The sequence below is a fragment of the Myotis myotis genome, unplaced genomic scaffold, assembly GCF_014108235.1.
Source record: "Myotis myotis isolate mMyoMyo1 unplaced genomic scaffold, mMyoMyo1.p scaffold_m19_p_16, whole genome shotgun sequence".
NCBI lineage: Eukaryota > Metazoa > Chordata > Mammalia > Chiroptera > Vespertilionidae > Myotis > Myotis myotis.
In genome coordinates, this window is record NW_023416320.1 from 3,090,760 (window position 1) to 3,118,274 (window position 27,515).

The following is a 27,515-nucleotide window of genomic DNA, read 5'->3' on the forward strand; positions in this document are numbered from 1 at the left end:
CAGGTTATCTAGTCCGCCATAAGGTGGGAATGGAAGTCTCCAACTGTTGCAAAGATTAATTTACAAACTGCTTAATTTATAAACCTAGCTCCTATTTTCAAAATTATCTGGACAAAGGAAAGCTACAGGAACTTCTCAGTTCGCATCCACATAGGGATCTTGTCCTACCTCCATTTTGGTAAAAGAAGAGAGAAAAGTTGAAAAAAAAAAAAAAAAAGGCAACCGCCATTTTAATATACTTACCATGCTGCTTAGATTTCTTTTTCTTTTTCTTCTTCTTCTTCTGTTTTGGTTTGTAGTGATCTTTGTCTCTCTTCTCTCTCCTTTCTTTATCCTTTTCTTTTCTCTTACCTAAATGACAAGAGAGAGTGAGTCAGGAATCAGCCTGCTCCTGAGTGGTTCCTTTGTGGTTAACCTAAAAGCAGCATTTACGTTTGAATCAGCTATTCCAGTCACCTGCCCAGAGTGATGGGTTCAATTAAACTGTTCCTGTCCTGAGTCTGGAGCTCCTGATGAGCTTATTGGACTATAAGAGGGGGTCTTCATTAGCAGTGCTGAGAATCCCAACTCCTGACACCTTGAAGTTAACACAGACAGTAGTTAACATCTTTAAACGAGGAATATAACTCAGCTTCCTGATGTGGCAAGAAATAAGCTCCGCAATTTCAGACCATCTGAGGAGACTCAGCATTTCCATGGATGATTTAATAAAAATATATTAGAAGATTAAAGAAAACTTGATGATCTCTTTACTTTGGAAAAATAAGAGAGATTAAACCAACCCATAAATAATTCCTTCAGTCTTCAATACTTCCCCAGTGTGTACAAGAATGAAAACTAAAAACACACAAAAAAATGTATTTCATTAAACTTATTTTTCCTAAAATTTCCTTTTACCCAATCGTGTACTTTAAAGAAAATAAATGGAAGTTAAAGCAGTATCCTAGAATATTTTATTTAAAATTAATCCATCACAGATATTCAACTACTGTTCCAACTCAGAAAGGGTTAGTCTGCGATTTACCATCCAGGTTTAATCAACTCTCAGTGACCACAACCCAGTAGCTAGACTGTAGAGTATTTAAGACTGTCATCATTATCCCAAAGCTTTCAGACATTATAGCACAGCTGCTAGAAAAGACAGCACAAAACTTAGTAACTTTTTTATATGGTAGTTTAAAGAAGATAGCCTGGGAAAAATGACTATTTAATTTCAAAGTATCAACAATATTCAATGGCAGCTTATTTTTAAATAGCCACAGCTTTAAAGATGTTTAAACACACAGTTCTGAGAAAGCCTTAAAGTCCATTGACAAAAATACACACAATCTGTAAGATATGCATGAAAGACATCCTGCACCTGGAGATGAACACCACCAGTAAAGGCCCAGACATCGCTCACGCCTTAAGGAGCACTACCGGGGAAAGAGCCAGGGACAGACCAAGTCCCCCCACTGCCAAGCCATTTAGTCTTTTGCGTAAAGATTTTACTTTCTGTTCATACCAAATGCTGTGGAGCTTTTTTCTTCCAATTTCACTTTTTTTTCTGTTTTCGATATTCCTGCAGGTTTAGGGGGAAAATACGTAAGTTTAGTCAGAGAGGGTTAAAAGTATAAAACAGTGTTTTAAATTACAACTGATCACCAAGAACTCTACATAAGACTCTTTTCCCCTGGAGGTCTCCATGATTTTAGTGCCTGAACTAGTAACAAAAACACAGGACTTCTTACTTTGAAGAACTGGTAAGTTAAGGGTGATTTTTGCTCCTCAGACTACCAGACTAAACTCCTGGTTCCACTGTTAGCTTCTGGCCTGGAGCAATTCATCCAGTCTCTGCACTTCAGCTCCTTACCTGCCTAACAGGAACCAGAGTATCTACTCTGTGTTGTTGCCAGGACTATGTGTAAAGTGTGTAATATGCTTAGACCACCCCCTCCTCTGTGGTGGGGTAATCATTGGAGTCTACGTCATTTCTAGAATAACTATGGGTCTAAATATAAAGAAATATGATAAGCTAACTGCACGAGGCAATCAGTGGAGATCCACTGCGGCCCAGCCTTGGGCAATTCAGATGCTGAAATGCGCCTGTGGCAGGTCCATGTGGCATCTCTGCTTCCGTGGCAGTTCTGACATAAGTACTAGTCAGCTCATCCAGGAACAGTAAACTTATATTAAAGCATACTGGTTTTCAACAACCTATATGAAATTTTCAACTAATATTTAAACTCCGTTGCCTACAAACCTGTCTTTGAATGTAATCATAAATGTGGTGTTACATAATGATAAAAGCCAAAGTGGAATTATTGTACAAATTGTTTTTGGTCTTTATCTAAATGTAAAGACAAAGGCTTATTGACACATAAAAATATTCAACCTTAATGACATTTCAGTTTTACTAATTGTTCAAAATACATTTAAACCAATAGTGCACCCCAATAATTGTAGCAAACACAGACACATTTACTCAAGCTTCTAACTCACAGTCAACCATTCCCAGTGCTTACATGTGTCTGGATCAATCTAAGAAAAGTACAACAGTGCATTTAAAACACAATTTCAGTTCAGTGAATCAGGCTTTAACATCATTACTTACAAGTTCTTCTATTTTTGAATAATTTCAATACAGTATCAAAAAAGCTAGCATTTTATCTTCAACTATCTATAATAATAAAAGCATAATATGCTAATTAGACCAGATGTCCTTCCGGACAACCTTCCAGACGAAGTCAGGGCTGTGAGGGAAGCCCGGGTCCTGGATGCCTGCCAGTGGCCAGAGGAAAGCCCGGGTCCCAGGTGCCAGAGGGAAGCCAGGGCCGGCAGCCAGGGGAAGGAAGGCCTACTCTTACACGAATTTCATGCATCGGCGGGCCTCTAGTTTTATATAATTTAATTTAACACAATAAAAATATAAAAATACCACTCAACTTGAATTAAGTTAATAAAGCTCTAAAAAGTTAAGTTTCATATTAAGTCAGAATATTGACGATCTCCATGACAAAAAATAAAACGGTCATTAGAGCTAAGAGAAATACAATTAAATTTCCTTATTACCAAGACTGTTGAACAAATGCATCACTTCCTTTCACTAATTACTGTTTGCTGACTACTAATAACAACACCATGAAAATTCTACAACTTTGATGCAGTCTTCTTAAAGTTGACGAGGCATGTGCAGTGCAAACCACAAGGGCTGTGCTTGCTAAGCCCCCTGGTCGCAGACACCTGCAGAAGCAGCCCTGGATCACGCCAGTGCCTGCAGCCCCTGGTTCTCTGAAGCATCGCCTCTGGGGTGAAAGGTGGAGCAGGGATGGCATCCCCTGGGCTGGTTCAAAGAGAAGGAACTACTGAGAGGGCTGCCTTTATGGGCTGCAACGTGCGAGATCCCTCAGGTACTTGGAAAACAAACCGGTTATGAACCGCTGCTCAGAACACAGGTCAGGACAGCATGCAAATCATTGAGGTTTTCATGCAAGTCACACGGCTCACAGGGTTTTTAATCAAAAGGTGTCCAATTAGAATGTGACCTGAATTCCATTACTTCCATTAAAAAATAAAAAATGAAAGGGGTAATAGAAATAAATTCGAATTCCTCCTACCCTGCATTCAAACACTGTGTTCAAACCTCTAATAAATGGACTTTCAGTCATTAGCATTTAAAACCATGCATAGCCTTGATTTAAACAACTAAATCACCAGCCATCACCCATACGCAAAAGATCCTCACTTTTCAACAAATTTACGAATTCATTGTATTACAAACCTACACTCCTCTCTCCCTTTCACTTTTCTAGAAAACGGTCCTACTACTCTTTCTCAAACAGTTACTTATAATACTTAAAAAGTAGAAGAGTTACTATGCCTTTCCTCCATCCCAGTACATTTTAACCATCAGAGAAACAAGAACCACACCCCAATGGTAATTAGGCATATTTCCACAAATTTGTAAGACATTCTGAAAAAAAAAAGATGAGGTCAATACTCCAATTAGAAGCTAAAGCACCTGAATCAAGGATGTGCATGCACAATCACTACTTCGACATTTCAGGACATTTAAGCTGGCTAACACACCTCTTAGTTATTGCAGAGCTATGTATACTGGTTTATCTTTCTGTCTTATTAATGTATCTATATAGATACTAGAGGCTCGGTGCACGAATCTGTGCACGGGTGGGGTCCCTCTGGGTGGCCTGCAGGGATCAGGCTGAAACCCGCAGTCCAACGCCACCTGAATGTGCCTGCTGCAGGCTCGCACCCAATCAGTCCCGATCAGGAGAGGCTCGCGCTGCCACAGCAGCACTTGCCAGCCATGAGCCCTGCATCAGGTGCCCTCCCAAGGGGAGTGGCCTATGGGATCAGGCTGAAACTGGCTCTCCAACATCCCCTGAGGGTCCTGGATTGTGAGAGGGCGCAGGCCAGGCTTAGAGACCCCACCAGTGCACGATTGGGCCAGGGAGGGACCGTGGGAGGGCTCTAGGGAGTATCCGGCCCATCTCACTCAGTCCCAATCAGCCAGATCCCAGCAGCAAGCTAACCCAGCAGTTGGAGCATCTGCCCCCTGGTGGTCAGTGAACGTCATAGCAACTGGTTGATCAGACTGACCATCTGCCCCTTGGTGGTCAGTGCACATCATAGCAAGCAGTTGAGCAGCCTTAGCATATCATTAGCATATTATGCTTTGATTGGTTGTTCAGTTGTTCTGCTGTTTGGCCTATTTGCATGTTACCCTTTTATTACCCTATCTAATAAAGAGGGAATATGCTAATTGACTGCCCCTCCCTCAAAGATGGCAGTGCCCCACAGCCAATAAGGAGGGAATATGCTAATTGACTGCACCACCCTCAAAGATGGCAGCGCCCATAGCCAATAAGGAGGGAATATACTAATAGACTGCCACACCCTCAAAGATGGCGGCGCCTACAGCCACAAGATGGCCGGCAGGGGAGGGCAGTTGTGGGAGATGAAGCCACCAGGGGAGGGCAGTTAGGGGTGACCAGGCCAGCAGGGGAGGGCAACTGGGGGCAACCAGGCCTGCAGAGAGGGCAGTTGGGGGGGACCAGGCCTGCAGGGGAGGGCAGTTGGGGGGGACCAGGCCCCAGAAGCAACACACCCAGTGGCCTGCTTTAGATCACCCCCCATTTAGCTCCACAAAGGACACGCCCAAAGGGTAGACTCCTCAGGCACCAGAGTCCTGCTAAAGTAAATCCACTCCATGGGGCCAGCCCCTGCACACTAGCTAGAGTCACAGCCAGTCCTCACCGCCAGTCAGCCTGAGGGTCAATGTCACCCACGATGTGCCAACAGCAATCAAGGCTCAACTAGGGCACACAACCCACACAAGGAACACCCTGGAGCAGCAACTCAGGTGACTAGGGCGACTGCACCACTGAACACAATGAGGTCCACACCAAGACACATCATAGTTAAAATGCCAAAGGTTAAAGACCAAGCAGCAGGAAAAAAGCAGTTGGTTATGTACAGAAACAAATTCCTAAGACCTCCGGCTGATTGGCCAACAGAAACTTTGTAGCCAGAGGACCTGGCAAGGAATATTCCAAGTGATGAAAAGCAAGGACCTGCCACCAAGATTACTCTACTCAGCAAAGCTATGTTTTAGAATTGAAAGAAAGATAAAGAGCTTCCCAAATAAGAAAAAGCAGATGGAGTCCATCACCATCAAACCAGTATTATAGGAAATTGTAAAGGTATTTATTTAAGAAGAAAAATAAAAATTAAAAATAGGAATAATAAAATGAAAATAACTACATTCCTATCAATAATTACTTTAAATGTAAATGGATTAAATGATCCAATCAAAAGACACTGGGCGGCTGAATAGATAAGAAAACAAGACCCAAGTGCCCACTGTATAGATGACTGTATAAAGATGTGGTACATACATACAATGAAATATACTCAGCCATAAAAAATAAAATCTTACCATCTGCACTACATGAACAGACCTGGAGGGTATTATGTTAATTGAAATAAATCAGTCAGAGAAGACAAATACCATATGATTTTAGTAATAGTGGAAATCTAAAAAACAAAATAAATGAATAAATAAAACAGAAACACACTCATAGAGAACTGATGATTGCCAGTGGAGGGGGGTTAGGAGGGAGTTAAAAAGGTGAAGGGATTCGAAGTTCCAATTGGCAATTACAAAGCAGTCATGGGAATGTAAAGTACAACATAGGGGGTATATAGTCAATGATATTGTAATATTTATGCATGGTGCCAGGTAAGTACTAGACTTACAGTGGGTATTGCTTCATAAGTTATATAAATGTCTAATCACTATTCTGTACACCTGAAACTAATATAAAATTGAATGTCAACTGTAATTGAAAAATTTAAAGGAAATTAAAATTAGAAAGAAGAAGAAAGCGAGAGAGGCAGGGAGAAGCAGATTAAAGTGACAAAGTAAGAAATATGTCCAGGGCATATGATAGCATATGATGGCACAAAAGAACTTTAAACAGAGAGAGAGACCCTATCTCCCACAGACATTACATAAAAGTGTTTTTTAAGAGAATTACATATGCCAATGTTTACAGCCTATAAATGCAAGCCTAGTTGCTCATAAAATGAACTGTTACCTGAGGCTGTCGGGGCTCCTCTTCCATCAGGTACTGCTTTGGAAGAAGGATTTGTGAGCATCTGCGTATCTTCCTTGTCTGCCCTGGCACACTCATTATGGTAAGAGGGATCTGGAGCTAGCGGTGCTGTGACTTCCAAACCACGACTTAAGTCAAGAGGGAGACAGGGTCCCAGCTTCTCAAGTGACAAATGTGCAACATCAGGCACTAGACAAAATACAGAATGTGATAGAACATTAACACCGATAAACTGGCTCAGTTCAATCCACGAGGATTTAAATGTTACGTGAGCTAAACAGTGCCTGGCACAAGGAAGCACTCCGTAACTATTTGTAGAATACACGAAGTTCTTAAAAGTCCCAAAGATGTAAGAAGGAAGAAGCAGAAGCTTCTTCATATTTTAAGTCTTTGTCTCTTAGTACTTTATCTTCCTTTACGTGTGGCTCTGTAGGAAATCAATATACATTACCCTCTGGTACTGAGGTCGCCTGCTGACTCTGAGCACTGACGGAGACGACTCTGCCATCAGTGGCTGGAGCGGGAGGAGACACCTTTTCTCCTGAACCATCAGGCACGGGCAAGGTGGCCAAGCGCTGCGATCTTCTCCTCCGCTCGCTATGCTTGGAAGGCCTAGGGGGGCTCACACACTGTGGAGAACCTAGAAAAAAACCTTCAATGTTCACGAAGCACACACATGCCGGGTTCATCTTATAATATTTGAGGTAAGTGGGAAAAGGCATTATATACTGCCCTCTGATGTTGTAAGGTATCCACAAGGAACGGCATGTTCCGAAGGTAATCAAAGGCAAAAAGTGTGCCCTCACAAAGAGTTCATCACAACTTCTAAAAGCAAAGCCTACTAGTATCAAAAGAAGAGAACAGGGAACATAAATTTCAGGTAGCGTCCCCACAGGACAGACTACAGTTAATTCTCTAATTGTAGATTGTCGTGTTAGTTGCCATTTTTCCTTTGGGAAAATCGTCTCTGTACAGCCAAAGATTAAAAAATATATATCCCTTCTGCTACATTACAAATCTAGAAATAGAAACTCTATGGGGGAAAAGAGGCAGGGGCATGGGTGACAAATATCTGACATGCATCGTAGTTAGTGCTTTACTTTACTTGCCAAAGTAAAAAAAAAAAAAAATGTAAATAATTTCATCCCACCCTCATTCCCCTAAATGGATTTTTATAAGCATATATTTGGGCCTGATTCATTAAAAAAAATTGAACAGAGCTTTAATACCTCTTATGGGCAAATAATCAAGATTTTAAAAGAAAATGACCCTACTCTTGCCCTCCTGTGTTTTGTTTTTAATAACTTGGTGAGTCATATAAGCAAGCATCTTCTAGCTAAATAACACAAGTTTGAAAATTCCTTTTTGTAGCCTTTAATTTTCTTCCTTTGATATGGCATGTAAATGCTTGGTTATTTCCAACAGGCAGGATTACATAAGGCCAGTACAGTCACATTAATTTATGAGGAAATAAGTGGTCTAAAGAGGTTGATGCTTTGGGTATTTAAAAGTAATTTTACAAAAATTGAAATAAAAAAGGTGATAATTTAATAAAATTCAATTGCTGCCACATTGTGGTTATAATACCAAAATACAAAACAATTTCAAAATGAAATACTTAATGTCATGTGACATTGTTGCAACTACTAACATTATTTCATGCTAAATGCTATAATGAGGAAACATTTTTTTTCTGTTCCCATCCTTTCTACCCATTTATTAAAAAGAACAAAATCAAAACAAAAAAGTGTAAAAAATGGATAAATGTGGCTTAGTAGAAAATATGGCAACTGAATGGAAGAGGAGATTAATGTATTTGGTTGAAAAAAGTCTTCTCAATGCCAACATTTTCAATTATTGCAGAAGATACGATGCAGAAGAATCCAAAAGGAAGCACGTAATGCTCATTTACTAATCAGGGAACTAATTCATTGGAAATAGTCTTTTACCAAGTGACTTCCCAGGTTAACTGGTTTTCATATTTTTCTAACTTCTAATACCAAACTCATATGAGCAAGAGTCAGCACAAATGCCGTACCTACAGACAAACCCGTGTTGAAAGGCTATTTTTAAAAAGGCTAAATTAACTCTTGAACGATTAATGGTATTAGAACAATAAAACCTTTAAAAATAAGATCAAAAACTACTCTTCTTTCATTAGTAATAACTGAAATTTGCACTCTAACTACTAGAATAAGAATGAACAAAATGAACTGCAGACGGGGACCCTGAAAGTGGGGACAACTACATCTATCCATAAGAACAGTCTTAGGACTTCAGGAAAAAGACTGGCCATGGGTCTTCTATGTTGTTTTTTGTAATGAATCAGGCCTCTCGTTGTACTTGGATTATTAGTTGAAGAGGATCAAGCTAGAGTGGAATTTGCGGTATTACAGGGTAAGGTTTCTCAACCAGCAGTAGTCTCTGAACAATACATCCGTCAGAAATGTCTACAGTTTGTGCCCCTGAAATAGTTGCAAGCTTCCCTATCATAGCCACTTAAGTCTGAATGTTTAAAAAGCAACCTCATAGAAATACAATATATCTACAATCAAACTGTTTTCCAGGTATCTTATAGGATAAGGAACTATTTCTTAAAAATCTGTGCTCACTAGTTTTATTTATCACTGAAGAAGAGAGCTGAGATACAAGCGTCAGATCCTCGACTTGGGTTAACTCTGGGGGAAGTGGTGATTTAGGGGGCTTTAGACACCCAGAAGGATCTCCAGATTCATGTTTGCATTTCTTGCTGCGAGCCTTCCCTGAAGACAAGGTTGAGGATAACAGTGCAGGTTTCTGAGTGTTGGCAGAACTGATAATGTCAGCTTCATTTTTTTTCTGACTTTGAGGTTTAGGTGAAATCGCCTGAATAAATAATAAAAAATTGATATTTTTATTTTGGTTTCTTCATTTTTGTTCTTGCACTCTATTTTGACTGTTAAGCAACTTTAGTATCCAAAAACATTGTTAAGCAACATATAACATTTCTATTACAAATGAAAAACCAAAAAGAACCCCACAAATTATTAACTAAAAGTTGAATAGGTTGTCTTTAAAGGGATGCTGTCAACTTTGTCTAAATTTGGCTTTAAAAAATGTATTATTCGTAATCTCAGAATATAAAAATGTGATCTTACTGAACAAATATTTTCAGTATTAAACTGAAATATACATCTTTTGAAGCCATAATTCCCAATGACATTAATAAGTACATAAACAGCATTTTCATGTCTTAGAGCATTAAAGAAATTCATTTAAACCTTTGACTTTCAGGTGTTTTCTTATAATTTTATTTATTAAGTTGAATGTAGAAGTCTAAGTGGACAGTTTCCCTTTAAAGAAAGATCTCAACAGGAAAACAATGATCAAATTAACGAAACATTATCTTTAACTCATTTTAGTGCTGAAAGCTAGAGTTTCATAAGCATAATGCATCATGAAATCAAAGCCACCAGCAGTACAGAGTTAAAAGACTAAAAACAATACAAAACAAGCCAACAACAACAAAAAAAAACCAAGGAGTAAAACCAAGTGTAAGTTAAAAACATTGGATTTAAAAACAAAATACGTCGCATTCTTAGATGAGAGTTTTTACCTTCTTCCTGCCAACTGATACTTTTAAAAAAGAATTGGAACTTTGTCAGTTCTTTATTTGGCAATACAATGTCCTACCTGTGTAAAAATGTATGTGAATGTGTCCACTGATAACAGAAAATAGGCACATTGGATGGATTTGTAATCTGTGGTGTTAGAATGCTGTACTGTATTTCATTTTGATATTCTTATGAGAATATAAGATACACTTTTTAAATATCTACACTCAGATAGGCCTCTATAAAAAATCAAGTTGCTAGCACTCTGAACAATATACTTGTCCCTCAGAAACTTTCAACTTCCATGTCTTTTGTGAGGGATGACCATCGGACCTGTGTCTGCAGTTTTCCAGAATATGAAAGATCATTGCTGGGGACCAAACAGCGTTCTGTTCCCATTAAAATACAAGGCACTCACATTTTGGTGGAAAAAAGTGTATATTTGGCATTAAGTAGGACAGCTTTGAATGCTCTAGATGGCATGGTGGACAAACCACATAAAAGGGCTGGTGTCAAGTGTCCCATTTACTTGTCATCATTTCTACTCTTGAATTTACTCATTACACATGTGTGTAAGTGCACATGAATCATTTGCAAAGGTACTCCATAAATGGAAAGGGTTCCTAAGTTTATCATAAAAGGTGTTGCCAGAAAAGTAATTAGAGCCATTACTTGTAAATAAACAATTTTATTGTTCATCTTCACATATGTGAGAGACATCACTACAGCATCCATTACTCTCGAGTTACAAAGTTATAAAACAAGATTTTAAAACTTAAATTAGTATCTTGATAAGGTGCTTAACTTCTAAACAAGGACAAATTAACATTTTAAAAACTTACTTAATTATGCATCTAATGCAGGTTTTATCCAAAAGTAAATATAACATAACAATTCCCTAATACAATTAAATAATCTGTAATTAATAATCTGAGAATTGGGGTTCAAGATCACAGAGTTTGAATGTTTTTAATGTAAATAAAATAAACCCATTATTAGCATAGTAAATTTTGACTGTAGGCCTGTTATAAGTTTATGTCATTGTGATACTATTTTACTCATTAGAAAAACAGAGGTTAGCGAGAATCAATGCCTCTCCTTTAGCCTGCTGTTGATACCAACTAAGACGTAATTGAGAATTTTATAACTCGGCTTTTTTACTTTGAAGCAGGACAAACAGCATAAAAAGAATTTGGTTCCAAATATTTTCACATTGAAACCAACCTGAATAACAAATTAAAAAATGAGGGAATAGTATTACGTTCCTTAAAAACCTTAAACAATGTACAATGTTCTCATTAATGATTATTGGTCTCTTTGTTACAAAACTGGCAAGAACTCTTAAAATTTTTTAAGTTATGCAACCAGAAACAGCCGAGTCACTCCATTTTTCTTTCTTTTTTTACTCAATTTCAAAATGTTGGTTTCTGTTCTTCCTTTTGAAATGGGCGCTGCCCTCTAGACTAACCTCCACATATAAGAGATTTTCACATTCACCTCAGCAGGACTGTGCATAATGAAAGATTGACATTGTAATGAATTTTCCAGAAACATTTTATTACCCAAGTCCCTGATTTATTGCAATTTATTTATTGCACTATAAACAGTGGTGAAAATACAAAATGATGTTATAATTGGGATGCTGAATATAGTAATACACAGTAAAAAAAAGTCACTTAAAATTTGGTTGATATACTGACAATAACGGCAAAGACTTAACCGTTTGATGATCACAGAAAATCAGAAGGTGTAATTTGCTGACATATGAATCAATTTAAAAAACTGTTCATGTAATACAACATTAATGGAGGCACCAAAACAATGCATTGTTATCAAATCAGGCCTAAAATAACCCTGAAAAACTCAATACAATATCAATTAAATTTGGATTCTTTTTCTGAACAATAAGAGCAAAAGATACTCATTTTAAAGTCTTCTTTATTAGGCTACTAATAAAGAAAATTAAAGTAATACAAAAAGGACATATTAAAACTACATTAAGGCTCAGATTTTAAACCAGGAGAACCAAGGAGATCCAGTTATGGCTATGACTGTGTTCTGACAGTCTAACAGTGCCCAAGAAGTTAAGCCCTTGGAGGACGTAGGAGCATGCAGGTCATTATGAACAGGGACTGTGGGGATCTGAAGGCAGCCAAGGCAGAAATCTAGCAACCGCAACCTTCACTTTTAAATTCCTCTATTAGGTGGTTTAAAGACAGACCCATAATAGTTTTTTAAAATTCTTTTTTTGTAGTTATTAAAATATACATCCTAGCAAAAAAGGTATGGCTCATTGATCAATTCGTAAAACACATAGTCAGTCTAACAACACCAATCGTTACAATATAAAAGAAACTTCTTACAAAAGAAGCTTTATTAGATGTCCGAAACCCTGTTTTAACTCACAAATGGAAAGTATTTGTGTAAGGGTCTTTTTGTAAGCTGGTCAAAGGGATCCAGCTGGAAACTTATACCCTGGGAGGCCTGTCTCCAGGCCTTCAAATGTTGGAGACAAAGGCTTTAATGTCAGTCTATAGAAAATAAACGTGAAGTCTGTAGTTTGTACGCCTCAGAGAAGGCAGAGTTAAAAATATAGCAATTAATTAGCTTCCTATTCTCATATCTGACCGAAAGGGCAATTTCAATTACGTGGATATTATAGCTCCGTGATCATTCCAGTTGGGAACCTTGAAAAAAATCAAATGCTACCATTTCATACCTGCTCCAGCATTGGAGCCGTTTCACTGTAGTCTTCCTTTTTTTCAGCACCATCCACCCCAACAGCTTTGGATGCCAACAAACCTTGAGAAAAATTGTACAGAAATTGCTTATTAGAAAAAATGCTTTCACCCTACTTAACTTTACAAAATTTTAGCAGTTGTGAAATCCCCCATACTTTTCAATATATAGGAAGTATTCACAAAAGTTTACCTGTCAAAAATACAAACATCCTTAATAATGACTCAAAGGAATGAATCAGAATTTGAAAGTTGGTTACATAATTAGTTTTAGATATCACTCCTAAAGGTACCCTTAAAGCACTACACACATACATTTATTCTGTAGAAAATGTCTTCCTTTGATATATGAACTTACCTAAATATTACAGCCCCATTCTACAAATGATCAAATAATTTTGGAATTCCAATTTTCTCCAATGCATACCACTAAATCTCAATTTTGGAAGTCAGAATATTTTAACTGGAGTTAATATAACTAACTTTAAAAGACAGTGAGCCCTAACCGGTTTGGCTCACTGGATAGAGTGTTGGCCTGCGGACTGAAGAGTCCCAGGTTCAATTCCGGTCAAGGGCATGTACCTGGGTTGCAGGCACATCCCCAGTAGGGGGGTGTGCAGGAGGCAGCTGGTCGATGTTTCTCTCCCATCGATGTTTCTAACTCTCTATCCCTCTCCCTTCCTCTCTGTAAAAAAACAAAAAAAGACAGTGAAACTCTGCTTTTAATTTATAAATTAAAGGCATTTACTTGACAAGTACCTTCAAGGAAGCCAAGTTTATGAAAAGCGTGTATTTGTTTTTGCCTATGGCCACCAGATACACAAAAGGTCACCAAAAATCATTTCTGTGTCACTTCAAAGTTGTCCACACAAAATCTTTGCTTCAAAGGATGTGCAACAATCAAAAACCTAATAGTAAACTTACTACAATTATACCACATATTACTGAAACTGTCTACAGCACACTTAATAGGAGGAAAAAGATGCCCCCAAATGTCACATAATTTCAAGTTAGCCAGAAGGCAACATTTCTTGACTTTTCCAGATAACTCTCAAAATATTAAGTAATCTAAGTAAGAATTCAAATATTAAAATTGTATTCTTTTTTTTTAATATATTTTATTGATTTTTTACAGAGAGGAAGGGAGAGAGATAGAGAGTTAGAAACATCGATGAGAGAGAAACATCGATCAGCTGCCTCCAGCACATCTCCTACTGGGGATGTGCCCGCAACCCAGGTACATGCCCTTGACCGGAATCGAACCTGGGACCTTTCAGTCCGGAGGCCGACGCTCTATCCACTAAGCCAAACCGGTTTTGGCTTAAAATTGTATTCTTAAAGTAATACTGCAGCCAAGTGTTAAACTAGGCAAAAAGCACCTTTTTTATTGGAAAGTTGAATATCTAGCACTCAGAATTGTACTTTAAAACAGAAAAGGCGAAATATAAAATTATGTTGTGGCTACATCAATGATTGGTGTTAAAACTGGTATTTGATCCAGTGTGATATAACAAACCATACAGCATTTGCTCAAGTCTCACACAATATCAAGTGTAGATTTAAATGGGAGAAAACATAATATATAAATAATTTTATAAAAATAGTCTATGAACCATAAATTCAATCCTAATTATATTAATGTAACTTCTGAACATATTTTTAGGCGATTGAAAAAGATGTAGCATGATGTAGTTCTTTAACATTTAAAACCACATTCACTAGGGGTTTCTTCTCTAGCTAGTATTTTTGAGAATCAATAATACTAAAAATAGAAATAATTAGAGACATGAGTTCTTATACTACTTCTTCTAGGGGCTGGTCAAACAGGATAGATATCTGCTACTCAATTTCTTAAATATATCTTACATTTTGCTTCCTTTCATACCAGTGGTGGGAATACCTTTTTAAATCTTGTCAATAGATGGACTAGATCACAAACTACAAAATTAAAAATAAGGTACTACATGTTTAGAAAAACAAAATAATTCAGTCCCACTCTGTGAATTGAAGTTGCAATATTATAAACCCAATTAATGAAAAGCAATTCCCACTTAATGGTTTGTGAAGGAAAAATAAAGCTTTGTAATGTTCTTACAGAAAGCAATGGGGCACTTCATAAAAAAATATATAAGATTAGATTAGAAAATATAATACTTGGTATCTAGTGAATTCAAGTCTCAAATATGATCAATAAAAAGTTTTTCATATTTATATCATGCCATCTTACAAAAGAGTTACAGCTATAAACAATAAAGGGGACAAAAAATAAAATCTGTGCTTGAGGAGAGGACTCTGGCTACTGCTGCCAGAGATGAAGTCCACAATCCGTTACCTGGCCCTAATGTTCTGGGGAGAAATGCAATCTCCTCGGGAAATGAGAATTGGAAGGACACGGATACAAATGAAATTAATTCTAGTTCTTTGTAGATGTGTATTATCAACATATTACTAATAGGGCCTCCCCCAGAAGAATGTATCTAGAGAGTATCTTAACAAAATGAATGCTTAAGAAATTTAAATATCAAATAGAAGCAGAATATCACACACTCATGAGAACTACATCATGCTACACTGTAACTCACAAAGTTACAATTTCTCAGTTCTCTGCACTTCATCTCTAAAGCACATGGTTGGTCTCTTGCTGCACCAGGAATGAGCAGCAGAGACCAGAGACCCTGCAACAGCAAAGGGAGGGGCGAGAGCAGTGCGCTCTCTAAGTGTGTGGCCCATGCTTCATCCAGGATTCCAAAACCCAATATCCTTCCTGGTAGATAGAATCAAATATTGCTGATATTATCATCAATAACATATTACTGGCCAATTCAAACCTCTGGGTTTTTTAAACTCTTTGTAAGATTCCTTAAGTTGCCCAAACAAATCTAAGCTGGCTGAACTTCTAGGCACTCCTAGAACGATTAGAAACAGACACACCAAGTGCTAACATTTCTTCTACTCTACTGACAACCTGTATTTTAAAACCTATTCAAATTTGCTGGCAGTTTGCTTGAAATTTTGTCCGAAAGTCTGGACTCCTGATTCTTTCTGTAAAACTGTCTATTCCAGATCAGAATACATGAAGTCTGTAAGTGTCCATATGGCACGTTACACAATGAAAAGCAAAACTCTAGAAAAACATCTATCACTGTGCAACCATCATTTCAAGGTTCTACTTATTTGGAAACTTACGAAAAAAGCCATCCTATACCATTCCCTACATAGAAATCAGGTTTAGAATCTCTGGAGGGTGTATATATGGGAAAGAATAGGAGTGAATAAATAAATACATGAATTAAATGTATCCAGTGGCTGGTCCACTCAGTTCTAGCTTGAACTATTTTAAAAACAGTGGGGAAATCATCAGAACAGGCTGAGACGCTGCTATAGTCGCAGTCCTATTCCGCTCAGTAGCAAAGGGAAGAAGGACAATTATAAGTGAGCTTGATAAATATAAATACACCATAATTCCACCACAGAAATCGCCATTTTCCAATTAGTTTTCATCTGTTTTCATGGTCTACAAACGAAACTTACTGTACAGAGGCAAGCTTGAGTTTTACTCTTCAAAGACAACCGTATAATGTCTATTGTCTGTTTGCATGATTTAGCTGTACCGTGAGTCAGAAATAGATGCAGAGAGATGAACTATTCAAAAGATCATCATACATTTCAATCCTCTGAATAAAAGGAAAAAATTATAATGGGTTCACATTCTAAAACCTTATGCTTTTCTACCGCTGCCAAACTATCACGTGTTCATCTGAGACTCTCAGGGGCCGAGAAGACAAATCCCTCCACAGAGGGCACAGGGGGCTATTACACTCCAGTATTAGAATTCCTTGAGGCACATGGTGAATTGTTCCTCCCACCCCGCACTGTCTTTTCAAGGTCATGCAGAAGTAATGCATCATTGTGGAAGGAGCTGGTTTTATTTTTTCTTTAAGTGTTGAGCTTGAACTTCTCAGTAAGGCACAGGCATGAGCATGCTGACTGAAAATCAAGTCAGGTCATCAGACTGTAGGAAAACTCGGCACTGGGAGGCTGGTGGCCGCATCAGCTCCGTGTCACTGCATCATCCTAGATCTTGGCTCCTCCGGCAGCGCTGCTCCCATCTCGGGGACCCATGGGTTGGAAGTATTATTCTACTTCGGCCCCAGTGCACAGCACTAGGGTCCGTTATTATAACGCAAAACTGAAGTCTCAAGTTGCCATCATAACCATCACCTGGATAACATTTTATTCTGGCTTTCTCCAAAGTTAATAGTTTCTAAAGAAAAGGTGGAATGAATGAGCTTATTTTTAAATATTTCCTGACCTGGGACCAAGTATACCCTTTATCAGAGAAAGGCACAAAAATCATATTCACAATAGGAAGCCTAAGGAAGTCTCACCTGTTGAAGTCAATAATATTACTTCTATGTGCACTGTAACAAAACAGTGGTTCTAAAGACCCTCAGCTCCAGAGCCACCGAGGGCTTCCACTCTTCAGAGCATGGACAGATGTTACATTTATTCCTGAATCTGACAAGGAAACCCAGCTTCTTCAAATTATTTAAAAGAATATCAACAAATAAAGGTTAAAGAGCTTTATTAAGTCAAAGGCTCTAAAACCATTCTGTCCTTAAAATAAGAACATAAGACTGAATAAAGTATTTTAACTGCCTTTTAACAAATACTCACAAAAGTTACATATGTTTACAACCTCTTTTAAAGACTACAGTCATTGGGCTGAATGGGCCTCACAAGGGATGGTGCCTAGCACGACTGGCCCCAATTCTAGGACTTAAATCCCTCCTTTTATGAACACTAACCAGGCCAGGTTTCCAGTATTTTTCACCGCTCTAACACTCCGCTTCCTAAATTACAACAAAGCATGGAGAAATAGGACCGGATTCTAGAGACCAACCGGAACCTAAGGATAGAAACTTTAAAAACGTACAGATACTTTTACATTGGAAATTAACAGCTTCAGCGTTCACCTTTCCAACCACATACGGTGCCATGTTTAATGAGACTGATGGAGTAAGAATGTAAAATATTTAGAACCTCAGACAGTGTATCACCACAGGCTGACAAAAGCAGACAATTCAATTCTTATGGAACTACTCCTACCATCAAGGTGATCTGAAGACTGGGATTTGGTAACTTTGATCCTATGGACCCTCACAACACCCCTGTGAGGTAGGTAGAAGACAGGTGATCGCTTCACATTACGCAACACAAAAAGCTGCCAGTTTTGAAAAAAGCTGACCTTGAAGAACCAGAGAGGAGCTGTCTTTCTAATTAACCAATTATGTCCCCCCAAGATACTCGGCTTTATTACAAACAAACCTCTCTGAGATCAAGCCCGCCAACCCCCCAAGAATCATTGTAGTTTACCAGTGATCTTGTTAAGCCGAGCTCTCTTTGCCTGAAACGAGTTGCCTTGATTACTTTTCCTCTTGTTTGACAATGTGCTCTCTGGCTGTGGAAAGACCATCTTTGGAACGTTCTCCACATGAAGTCCTACTTTTAACAGAACACATATATGAGGGTTTATATAGCATCCAAAGTTAAAACACACCATTTTTTAAAAATAAATAGCAAAAATGCTCTGCACTGAATTTTAATCTAGTGCTTAACATAAAACTTAAAAAAAAAACAACACCCACCAATCTCTACAGATTGACATATTAAAAGTAAGAACTACTAAGCAGTTATTCTTCAGGAAAGAAAAGCAGGAAGAGAATGGCTGGCCGCATTTTCCATATTATATACTGAGATACTTGCAGAGTATTTAAGATATTTTAGAAACATAAAACAAATAAAAACCCAAACACCTACTACCAATAAGTTACAAATCAAAATCTTAACTCATTTCTATTCAAGAATATTGAGGGCATCCATTATCAAGTACCCATGTTAGACCACTAATTTTCAAATCTGTAAAATGCTACAAGTTAACCACCATACTGTGCTGGGGGAAAGGCCTAATAATTTAACTATATGTTCAAATTATAGGTAGCCAAGGGGTTTGATCTGTTCATTATTCACTAGGTGACGAAGGACTAAATGTAAGAACGTGTTTTATACCAAATGTATCACTAGACGTGGGCAGATCTTCCTTCTTCTCAACTTCTGGAGTGGCTACAGAAGCTGGAGTTTCTTCCTTCTTTGAAGGAACTTTAAACCATTTCCGCTCATCCTTCTCTTTCTCTTTACTGCTGTTAGCGCTCGTTCGAGGTTTGTTCCCTGTTTTATTCTTGGCTGCGGCTGCAGCAGCTGCTTTGACTAAAGCTATCCAATCCTCCAAAGGAAAAACACAAAACATGTGAAGCATTAAACATTAATCAAAATTTAATTACACTAATGAGTAAAAACATCTATCACATTTTCAAAGCTACCTTCACACGCACACAAATTTAAAAATCTACTTAACTATATTTATAAGGTGCATCAACATGGTAGATTACAGAATAATTGAACGGTTTAGTTGGGTTTATAACTTTATATAAAATAGAAAAATATTCAATAACAAAAAAATGTTCCTTTGGTATATTTTCTCAGGAATAAAATCTAAAATAACAAGAAACCTATGACAAATATGGAATACTACATGACATTTTGCCTTAGTACTTCAGGGTTCAAACGTGAAATTACAATTCTTTTCTGTAATGTAACAGACCATAAAAGAAATGAGAAAAATGCTTAAGTGGCAATTCTGCAAAGATTAAAATAAATGTATTTTATTGAGTAGTGTTCCTTATTAAGACGAATGTTCCACTCAAAGTATGGTCAATTTCATAGCAATCAAGGTGTGATTTTATTAACGTTTAAAGCTTTCAAAGTTCAGACACCAACTTATTACAGCAGCTTTATATTCCTAGTGAATTTTTTTTAAAAGAGCTACTTGACTTGACCAAAGTAAAGTCCACACGCTCAGGCTCCAGATTCATTTCTCTTCCTCTACAACTTCCTGGGCCTGTGTTAGCTGCCATCTTCTGAGATGCAAATATTTATTTTTCCTGTATTTGTTGTTTGTTGCTAAATAATTTTGTTCTTTTATTTTTAACTAAAAATGCTTATAATGGGAAATATGGAAAGATGTAAAGAAGTGGTACTAATATTTAAATTTTTGCAATCAAAAATTATTTTTTTTAAAAAAAGAACTATTTGTAGTATCTCTAGAGAGTTAACCCTTCCTCTGAGAACTGCTAAGTTGTCAACGAGACCAGTTCAGATTCAACCCAAATGGGTAATTAAATTCTTAGTCCAAGCAACCAAAAACAATTTCACAGCATCAAATGCATTTAACTGGAATTATACAAAATAGGTCATTAGCAATTCAAGTTGATGGCTGCTCAGTCTTGAAAATACATGGTGAGGGCAATAAGCCACTAAAGACAAACAAACAAAATCGAGGTGCCTACCTCCCGCCTGACTGAGCTGAACTGAGAACAGCACGGGACTGTACCTAGCATATTCATTCACCAATATTTTACTGGCTACCCCCCACACGTGCTGGGAAGCATGCTAAGTACTCAGCAGCTGCTGCCTGAAAGCCTCAGGAACACATGGGCCCTGGAGTGACCACATCCTTTCCTACCTGGAAAACACCAGCAGGCATTTAGCTTTCCCAGTATTTAAACTATGTCCCCAGCACATATCTCATTAGAAAGCGAATTAGGACAAAATTGTGAAATAGAGGTTTATGTTTCTAGTTAAAAAAACAGATGCACCAGAACTGCCCAACCCATTTTACCTAGGACCACCCTTGGTTGGGGTCCTGTCCATAAGAAATTGACGGGCAAATAAAATGAACCAGCAGACAGTGTGACAGCAGAGACAGTAGAGTTATGAATAAACCAACGACCCTGGGAGGACAAAAAGGGTTAATTCTGACTGAAGAGGAAGGCTAGTGGAAGGCGACAGGGAAAGTGATGCCGGTTGAACCCTGAAGTGGACTTTGCTGGGAATGGGGCGGCGGAAAAGAAAACGGGCACCCCACGCAGAAGGGAAGCCACGGCACACAGGCGGCACGGCACAGAGCGCACAGGAGGTGAAAGAGGGGTCTAGGGCCAGACTGAGCTGCGATGCGAAGCTGAGCCTTGGGAGTGACAGTGAAGCAGCAGAGAAAGAAAAGAAAGCACCAGCCTGGAGGGAAGGAGGCTGAAAGACAGAGCCACAGCGGAAGCAGAAACCAGAGTCAGTGCGACCAGACAAGCAGAGAAAGTGCTATCCCAGCAGAGAGCACGTGTCTGCAGACTTACTAAGGGCGGGTCATTTAATCTGGGGCTCCACACTGTGGGGAAAACTTTAAGTTGTTCGAGAAATGCTGAAAAACGCCAGGATGCAATCCATCCCCAGTGGTTTTCCATCTCCAGTAAAGAGAAAAACTAGGAGAAATCGAAATTCAAGTTGTTCCTCTTACAACTGAAAGCAGAGCTGAAAAGGGGTTCCTGATCCTATGACATGTGAATCATGGGACCACTGCGGTTCTGTGATTAAGGAATTCTCTCGTTATTTTGCTCTTCTGGTTTGAAATGGGAAAGATTCACTATCAGAAATAACTGGAGTGATCTTTCCATGACCAGAACTAACGATGTGTTTCGAAGTTCTCCGCAGACACCGTGAAGGAGGGGCGCGAGGCCGCTGGGGCCAGCATGTCCGAAAGCAGGCCTGAGCTCGGAGGCTCCGCACATGATGGCTGAGTGAGTTTAAGTGAGTCGCTAAGTTCTCTAAGTTCGGAACTCCTCAGCTGTGAGACAGAACCATCAGCATATCTACGTCAAAGAATCTGCCACAAAATACCCAATAAAGTAATGTATGAAAAGTAGGTTTAAAAAATAGTAAGAAGACTGTAAGAGCCAACCAATCCTGAACACTAGTGAGTTACATGTAAATTCTTTATCAATACCCACTGAAGAAGAAAAAATTATACGAGAGAAAAACCTAGAGAAAGCTTAGGGATGGGCATTTACATAGTGCATTTATTTGCTAGTTTAGTAAAAGAAATTGTATTGAATATCTTCCTAAGGAATTCTCAAAGTATTCAACATGTGAAGAGAATACGCAAGGTTGGATTCTCGCAGCATTGCCCATACATCTGATTTAGCAAATTCCCTTGATGAAAACAAGTCAAAAACTTGTTGGGAAAATGACTCCTAAAACAAGATAATTTTATTAAAAACAATTCTACAACTATTTTAATGTGCTTGTTATTTAAAATTATGAAGAAAATTTAAAGAAAATATACTGCTGCCAATATTTTCTTTCAGAACTTTGTATTTTGGCATTTATTTTAATATTAACTTGCATCATGATGTGACTAAAATACTTCAACTAAATATCCAGTACATTCATTAAGTTAATTTTTACAACTTGCAATTTTGTCGCAAACCAAATTGGTTCAATGTTTCAATTTGGGGGAAAATAAAGTTTTAGGGCTAGGGCCATCTCACAAACTTTTAAATAACCAGAATGAAAAAAAAGAGGAGTAAAAAAAAAAAAAAAAAAAAAAAAAGCACGAGAGAATTTTAATTAAACGTGTATATATTGAGTATGTTCACATTTACTCCATGTTTCTATGCAGTAACCAAGAAATCACACCACTGAGTGCTTAGAAGAACATTTTATTTATACATACATGTAGAAAGACACAAAGCAATTTACTGATCAAAGCATTTCCATTTTAAATTGCATTTCATATTAATTGAAGAAAAAAATCTGCTAGCTGATCATTTCAAAAGCAAAATTTTGAAAACCAGGTGATTAACACAATCTCACTTCTAAGAAGATATCACAAATCATTTTTAACGTGTTGGTCTACGTTTGCAGATGACCACATGTACACCCCTGAGGGGAGCTGACCAGGTGATTTCAATGCATTTCAGGACATTTTTCACTCATGGCATGGAACAAATATGTAGCATAAAAGGTACTTCCATATGAGACATTGTCACAGCCTACTTTCAATTTCTTAAAAATTAATTGTAGGTCCAGGTGCTGAAAAACCCAAATAACAGCAGAACTTAAAAGAAAATACTTTAAACTTCTACTGGCACCTTGTCTTCCCAGTATTTCAGGAAACAGTCAACCAATGGACTCCTGGTTTTAATTCTCCTTCAGAGGCTTACCGCGCACCCTTGCTGTGAGCAGGGCCAAGCCATGTAACACACTGCTCACAGCATGGCTCAGAGAGCCCTGCCCGAAGCAGCCTACAGAATGTCAGGTAAGCGCCTTTTAACAAGACTAATGACTATGATTCATAGAAGGAAAGAAGAAGATACGAAACTCAATATAAAATTGTATATGAAAATTTAACTTTCTAAATGATACTATACACCAGGAAAAACAAAATGAAGTTAAAAAAAGGCACTTACCTCACTTCCCATAGACTGGTTACACGATCCAGCTGGGTCGATAGGACAACACCAGCTTAGTGGATGCTGGGATTTCACCTGGAACAGAAACTAGTGACCTATAACTTTAGCAGATCTAAAGCCAAAGGAGCAAAAATCAAGTGTATAATTTACATTCTAACTTCTTTTTCTTGCTGCTATTTGGGGCTATCAGCACATAATCCTACAATTAGTTCACTTTAAATAGATATATGTATATTTTGATCAGTCACCATTCCAGAAGACATCCCTTTGGGAACACTGAACACTCTTACCTGCCCCTTAGCATCCTCAGGCATGGCTTTAATGTGCATCCTTTTTAAACAACGAATTACTCCATCATAAAACTGAACTGTGAATGTCCCTGCAATAGGAGCAAGTCAGTCATTAGAAAACATAATTCCATCTTACAACACATGAAATCTAACAAGTAATGCCTGACAGAAATAAGTATCTGTGCTCGTCATGACTGCGAACATACTATCAAGTTTAGAACTCTGTCAAGTTTATTACGCTGATTTTCTCTTCCCCTCTAATAACACCTCTGCTTTCCCTTTGAAAAGTACACAAATTGAATCCTGATAAGTTAGTTGCATGTAATTCTCATTTTTACTGAAGGACTGTCAAGTTTACTTTGTAATAAATATATGTTTAAAGAATGTTAGATGTGTTATACTTGGACTAAAATCATTTACAAAAATGTAAAATATTTCTATAAACATTGCTCTCTTTCAGTCTCTTTCCAATGAACAGACAAAAAGATGTGATATGTGAAAAAGCCATTTTCTCAGGAAATAATCATTTCTTTGGCAACAATGCACTAGCAAGTAAGAATTACAGTTATAGGCTTTTAAGCTAGAAAATACTCTACAGATCCCTGACATAAAAGTCCTCCAGTTCAGATTAACCCTGTAGCCTCCGAGGGGCCAAATGCTCATCCCGTGTCAGCTTCGCAGCAGCACTGCCATAACCCCAAGCCCCAGGCCTCTCCCACTACCGCGTCCTCTCCTAAGGACTCCAGGTTCGACTGCATGTTACAACGCACACTGACTTCTTGTAACAGACTACATGCTTACAAGCCAATAAAAGTCAGTACTATTAGAAAACAGAAATTCCAGTAGTTTCCTATCATTTCCTGTACAAGTGAGAGATGAGTGCCACTTTTAAGTAAGCAGACAGACACTTGGCCTTTATAAAAGAAATATAAACAATAAGTGTGATAATTGGTATTACTGGCTTTGAAGCTGGCACAAAGCCAATGACATATATGTGCAAAGATTTTTTTAAAATATAATTTGAATTTCATATCCTCCTATAATTAGCATAATGCACAATATTGCAGATATAAAGATCTAAACCCAAGTTATGAAAAAAAGCAGTTAATAGCAAGGAGATAAAGACGGAAAATTCTGAGCATGCCACACCACACGTTCACCTTACACTACCTCCTCCTGCGCCTGTCCTCTTCCGTCTTCAACATGGCATTCCCGTTCCCGATGAGAGCAGGCCCCTCCCGACATGACTGTGCATCCCGCTCCTTCCCTGCGTGACTCACACCGTCCCCTCTGCTGTACGCCTCCCCCTTTCCTAACCCCAGCCCACTCTTCACGCATCAGCCCCTCAAATCCCACCCTCCTAGGAAAATACCCTTGACCGCTGTCTAGCCTGATGTGTCTCCTCTTTAAGACACATTACAAACACTTAGGAAGTCCACATCTGTTTAGATCTGTGAAGCCTTTACAGTGAATAGAGGGCTTCCTTTTGCCTTTTTTTCCTTTTTCCTTTTATTGGGGGGTGAAGGAGCAGGCTCATCCAACACGTGGGGCTACAGAAATCATGAAATAAGTTCATCTAGGGGAGATTTTCTTTTTCTTTAGGACTTTTCTACATTTTGTTTTTAATTACAAAAGTACTATTTAAAACATCAAATAATACAGAAATGTGAAAGGAGAAAGTTAAAGTTTCCGTCTTCTCAGGGTTAGTAATTAGTAATGACTTAATAATTTGGTATGTACCCTTAAAGATCTTTTTCAAAGCATGTATGTGTGTATACACAAGTATATAGGTTTTCGGGTTTTTACATGTGTTCTACAATTCTCTTTTTTTAAATATATTTTATTGATTTTTTACAGAGAGGAAGGAAGAGGGATAGAGAGTTAGAAACATCGATAAGAGAGAAACACCGATCAGCTGCCTCCTGCATACCTCCTACTGGGGATATGCCTGCAACCAAGGTACATGCCCTTGACTGGAATCGAACCTGGGACCTTTCAGTCCACAAGCTGACGCTCTATCCACTGAGCCAAACTGGTCAGGGCTACAATTCTCTTTTTAATGTCATTTCTAAACCATAGTTCATTTAGGATCTTCTGTTGTAGATATTCTGGTCCTAAATTTGCCAATGTGATTTTCTTCAAAGAAGATAAGTCAGGTTTATCTTAAGTTTGAATGGCTCAGCCCGTCCCTTGCTCCCAAGAGAAGTGCGGCTCCAAGCCCTGGGCAGCTCCCACTGGCTGTTGAGAGAGATCCTACCTAGTCATCATTTTTCATTCCCTTGCTTTTACTTTTGTTTTTAAATTTTATTATTGACACTATTGTAGATGTTTCCCATTTCCCCTCTTTGCCCATTCTACCCAGCCCCTGCCTCCCCCCCATTTGGCCCACCCCACACTGCTGTCTGTCCATGGGCTAACCCTTTCACCTTCCTTTATCCAGTACTCTCCTCCCCTCTGACATTTGTCCATCTGTCCCACGTATCCATCCCTCTGGTTCTATATTGTTCGTCACTTTATTTTGTTCATTAGATGCCACATATTAGAGAGATCATATGTCTTTCTCTGACTGGCTTATTTCTCTTAGCAAAATCATCTTACCCATGCTGTCACAAAGGGAAGAGTCCCTTCTTTTTTACAGTTGTGTAGTATTCCATTGTATAAATGCACCACAGCTATTTTATCCACTCATTTACTGGTGGGCACTTGGGCTGTTTCCAGATCTTGGCTATTATAAATAACGCTGCTATGAACTCAGGAGTGCATATGTTCTTTCTGATTGGTGTTTTGGATTCTTAGGAATATACCCAGAAGTAGGATCACTGGGTCAAAAGGCAGCAATGATTTTTTAAAATGTATTTTTATTGATTTCAGAGAGGAAGGGAGAGGGGGAGAGAGATAGAAACATCAATGATGAGAGAGAATCATTGATTGGCTGCCTCCTGCACACCCGACACTGGAGATCGAGCCTGCAACCCAGGCCTGTGCCCTGACCAGGAATGGAACCGTGACCTCCTGGTTCGTAGGTCGATGCTCAACCACTGAACCACACCAGCTGGGTGGCAGCAATGATTTAAAAAAATAAATAAATTATATCTGCCAATGCTTTTCTAAGGTCTCACTTAAACTGCTCCTAAAATAGCAGAAACTGCAATCTGTATCATCACTCTTCCACTAATGTGAGCTTAACTTTCTATAACACATGCGCACGGACAAGGAGTATGTTGTAGGTGTGTGTATGCATGCACTTGGGTATGCATATCCCCGGGGAGCTTTAAGCATGGAAGGAAGATCCCAAGGCTCACCACACTCAAAGAAACCACTCTTAATAAATAAGCATAGTCTAAGTTTACTACGTTTTGTCTTGTTTTGGGTGGACACCATTATCCGACAGGACTGATTCACTACTTCTCCCTTTCCGTCCACAAATTGTTACTGACTGCGTCCTCCGCACTGGGCTCTGTACTTGACCCCTGAGGAGCCCACATGTGTAAGACATGGGAACATGAGCCCAGCAACAGAGCTCTCCAGAAGCCTAAGTACACAGTGCAATAAAGGCCCCACTAGAGCAGGAGAAGGAACCCACAAAACTGTGATGTCCCCTCAACTCTTCCTGTGGAAAGGTGACTAGAGGTAATGAAATCAGAGCCATGTTTGTTACTTTAACTCATTAAGACAATACATTGGAATAAGACCTTTGTAAAGTTATAATCATAAATTCTAGCTGGATGACTATGACTTACTTTTTCACACCTAACATTGATAGATCTTTTTAAACGTTCTCCTCTTCTATCTTCTCTTACCTATTTTTTCTCATTTGTTGTTAGTTTAAAACCTCAGCTCTCTTCCATCATTCCCATCACCTCCAAATAAAATTCCAATTTACTTCTTTTTTTTAGTTCTAATTCTTTAGCAAGAT

The 27,515-nt window shown here is 38.4% G+C and overlaps 1 protein-coding gene across 6 annotated transcripts in view; it reads right to left on the reverse strand.

Moving 5' to 3' along the window:
• Positions 1–27,515, reverse strand: part of PHF20L1 (PHD finger protein 20 like 1) — a 56,440-nt gene that overhangs the window by 9,411 nt on the left and 19,514 nt on the right. For 3 of the 6 annotated variants that reach the window (XM_036337623.1, XM_036337624.1, XM_036337626.1), the window contains exons 5-14: positions 23,600–23,688; positions 23,307–23,396; positions 19,018–19,231; positions 18,325–18,453; positions 12,930–13,012; positions 9,230–9,482; positions 7,069–7,257; positions 6,600–6,806; positions 1,505–1,561; positions 244–351 (exon numbers count right to left, since the gene is read on the reverse strand). In XM_036337623.1, coding sequence (XP_036193516.1) covers positions 244–351; positions 1,505–1,561; positions 6,600–6,806; positions 7,069–7,257; positions 9,230–9,482; positions 12,930–13,012; positions 18,325–18,453; positions 19,018–19,231; positions 23,307–23,396; positions 23,600–23,688 — 1,419 coding nt within the window. Of the gene's footprint in view, positions 1–243; positions 352–1,504; positions 1,562–6,599; positions 6,807–7,068; positions 7,258–9,229; positions 9,483–12,923; positions 13,013–18,324; positions 18,454–19,017; positions 19,232–23,306; positions 23,397–23,599; positions 23,689–27,515 lie in introns of those variants that run through there. The other 3 variants (XM_036337627.1, XM_036337628.1, XM_036337629.1) reach the window with 3 other exon arrangements.